Source organism: Anopheles aquasalis, chromosome 3 (assembly GCF_943734665.1).
Source record: "Anopheles aquasalis chromosome 3, idAnoAquaMG_Q_19, whole genome shotgun sequence".
NCBI classification, from domain to species: Eukaryota; Metazoa; Arthropoda; class Insecta; order Diptera; family Culicidae; genus Anopheles; species Anopheles aquasalis.
The window spans coordinates 31,441,596-31,445,223 of NC_064878.1; the positions used below are offsets into that span (position 1 = coordinate 31,441,596).

The following is a 3,628-nucleotide window of genomic DNA, read 5'->3' on the forward strand; positions in this document are numbered from 1 at the left end:
AACGAACAAATAGAAGAAGGATTGCCGCTTCGTTTGTTTTTTTTTATTGATCGAACGTATGCAAACCTTCATAATAAGAACGTGCCATGCGGCTATCGTGTCGCAATATTTTAACGATCACATATTCGCATTAAAATGTTGAACGAATGTGACTCATTCTACTACAGGTTTGAATTGATAAAAATTTACGGTCGTTGTGCGTTAACCATACTTTGCAAACACTGTGGATAAACTAAACAAACACCGAGTATTGGTTATACTTATTAGGGGAAAGGGTTGGTGAAGTAAAATATGTGTTAAAAAACACAAAAACCGCTGATATAAAAAGCTCTGGATCATTCGCTCATAATCGCGATACATGAATACTTAAGCAACGACAAAGGTGTAAGATTCTGTGATAAAAATAGAGACCACCCTCTGATAGCATCCTTTCAATAGTAGTAGCTATCTGTAAGATGAATGCTGTTACTTTAACTACTAGAGCAACTGTAGTCGCTACTATCGCTGTCATTTCGTGCTATTATTTGTTTTACGTTACGCGGATACATTATGTAGCTGGTGCTACCGAGTGATCAGTCTACTTAGTGGTCGAAAATATTAGCTTCAAATATCGATTTGGTCTTTGCAAACACTCTTTGGTGTTTTCCATTGTTGATCTTCAGTTGCTTTCTATTTAGTTTTGCTAGCCCTTTGGGATGTACCTCTTCGTAGCTAGATCGTGTCGAAGTTGAACTACTCATGCGGGGGATAACGAGAGACACTGCACCGGTTAATCCTTGCGAAAAACTTAGAATTTACTTAATTCAAACGTAATAGCTGATAGTGTGTGGATTTGTTTGGTTGCGAAATGAAACCTATGTTAGCAGCTTATCCGTTCTTCCTATCATACTGTATCGTAGAGCGTAATACATGCGCCTGGACGCGGAACGTTAGAAGCACCCTTCGATTTGGATGCCTCTGAAGTAAACTGTTAACTGCAAAAGTCACAATGATTTCACAAGTAGTATACAGTACAGAACTGAGGGATGTGATACATCCAGACATCCAGAACGCACCATGATTTGTCCATTCGCCCGTTCACGTGTATACATTTCCAATTGCGATATTGAAGGCAAACGATAGGCGTAAACACTAATGAATAATGTACATAAAAATAAACTTTTCATTTTATCTTTATGAATTTTTTTAGTTTGCTAGTAGCAGCCTCTCTATTTATATATATTTGTTGGCAGTCTTTAGTTTCCTTCGGTATTTTCCATGCTGTTTCTCATCGAATGAGTGATGCTTGTATCGCAGCTATTTTTGAGTGGAACGAAAGAAACCCGATTATGTTGCTCGTTCTTGATTTAATAGTAGTCCGTAGAAATAGTTGGTGTAGCTTTGTTGATTCGTGATCTGTTATTATCTGATTTGTCGTACGTTGTGTTCTGGCTTGGAAATAAGCAACTGAGAATGGTTGTATTTTGCTGTTTGCACGCACAGTTTACTGGAAGTCAAGAGAGTATTCTTCAATTGGACATGGACATGGAAGAGGGAGACCTTATTGACGATCGCAGCAGTACCGACGGTGGCTATCAACGTCGTAACAGTGTGAGCCCATTACCACAAATACGAGCTTCTAGTGAGAATCGGGTGAGAACTTTGTGTAATCTTTACGCAGCTGACGAATATGTTTGAACCATTACCTTCTTCTATGATTTTTATATCTAGATGTCACGAAGTTCTACTGAGTCGGACTCCGACCAGGAGCAACTGGACCGTATTACTCCACATTCTTCCGGGCGCAACACGATGCGTGAAAGTAGTTGCGGCGCGAATCAGCGTCGTGCAGAGCAACCAGATGATAGTGACATATGTGTCGGATGTCTAGCAGCAGCTTTAAACAAGAAACAACGTAATCTGGAGAATACATTTGCTCAGGATGAACCGGATAGTGATGTACGAAAATCTTATTCTTTCCTCAATCATCAATTTTACAACCGAATATTTTCTTGGTTTTCTTTCTAGTCGTGTGCTACAGAATCGCATGGAGCGAAGAGCCTTCCGGCGACGCTGAAGAAATACAAAGGAAACCATTCCACTGGATCCTGCCGCGGAATGAATCCGCCAGATCACTACCATGCGTATCCACACAACGGGCATCGTGGAACGCACCACCAAACACAAGAGCAACAGCAGCTTCCTCACGGCAGTGGAACCAGTCAAGAACAGGCGAAACTACCGTTTAAGTTTTACAAAACCGATCGCGGCCAAGTGCGCAAAGTACGCACGCCACTGAAAAATGTGCTTCCGCAATCGATCTCCGCTCCCTGTGATAATGATAGCTCGTTGCACGTGTGCATCCACGACGATCCAGACTACTCCATGCAAAGTGTAATGCCTAGTTCGAAGGCGGACACTGAACAGATTGCTCAAGTGCACATCGCCACGAACCAATATGGTGGCGATGCCAAGCGACGATGTTCGTTGTCCCGCAACTCGTCCTGCTCGTCAGGTGATCGCAAGGATGTGGTCACGTGTGAAGATCTCAAAATTGCCATAGATTATTCGAATGATGACGAAGTTTCGGATGAGACAGAACCGAACAGTGATAACGACTTAATCGTTCGACGATCAGAATGCGATGGCGAGAGAGAGAATCGGAAAAAGTGATCAGACAGGTGGCATCGCCTGAGAGCTTCGAGTGTCCCTTGGAGTGATGGCAGATAATGAACATTTTTCTACGATCAGCAATTGAATGCTATTGGCGATTGTCACGGCCAACCGGAATGTGATAGAGTGAGAAACTACAGGCTTAGAAACATGTTAGGAAAATCTTCTTATTTCGTGAAACCGCACGATCCGTTCCAGCGAACTGCAGCCAAACGGGTTCGGTATCGCATTCGACAGTTTATGAAAAAAAGGCGCAGGAAATGGTAAACTCTTCATTGGTATAGGCAAAAGTAATATGATATAGAATTCCTAAATAACCCCGATAACAGTATCACTGGTGCAATCCGAGATCGTAGGGAAATTCCAGATTCCGTAGCACTATCGCAACCCGTGTTTTAACTCGTTCATAGATAAAAACCAAGAGTCTACTCTACTTCCAATTTCCTATCGAAACTTTCGTCTTTGCCAGTAATAGTTAAAAACAGAGTTCCAAGCAGTGCGGCGAACCGTGTTTAGACTAGCAAAAAAAAAAACCTTAGGAAATTAGATTTCTCAAAGCGTTCTAAAATTAAGGCTTAAAGTAACACCACTAACGATAGCAAAAGGGGCAAATATGAGGCAAGACAGTGAATATCTTCCTTGCAACACACACAGTGTTTGAACTGGCAAAAATACCATTAGGATGTTAGCAAATGTACGAATTCCCTTAGCTGAGCTGCAGCAGCTTCAACTCAACATTCAATCGGCAAAGAGACTTCGCTTTTCATGGCATGTTTGAAACAATGTGCGAATTTAACTAGTGGAAAGGGGTTTTATAACATATTTTATGTTTCATTTCTATTTCCGTCATATTCTTAATTTATTATTCGACACATCATTCGACGCTCGTGGTAGGAAAAAATCATAAAACAAGCAAAAGAGTGTGAATAGATCAAGAATAGATGTTCGAAAAAGGTGGCTCAACTCTCGGGGGGCT

The 3,628-nt window shown here is 41.5% G+C and overlaps 1 protein-coding gene across 1 annotated transcript in view; it reads left to right on the plus strand.

The window, feature by feature from the left end:
• The window catches only part of LOC126576952 (protein goliath), a 19,269-nt gene extending 16,061 nt beyond the window's left edge, over positions 1-3,208 (plus strand). The window contains exons 8-10 of the mRNA XM_050238272.1: positions 1,483-1,632; positions 1,711-1,938; positions 2,008-3,208. Of these exons, the coding sequence (XP_050094229.1) occupies positions 1,483-1,632; positions 1,711-1,938; positions 2,008-2,652 (1,023 nt within the window). The 3' untranslated portion in view covers positions 2,653-3,208. The remainder of the gene's footprint in view (positions 1-1,482; positions 1,633-1,710; positions 1,939-2,007) is intronic.
• The last annotated feature ends 420 nt before the right edge of the window (positions 3,209-3,628 follow it).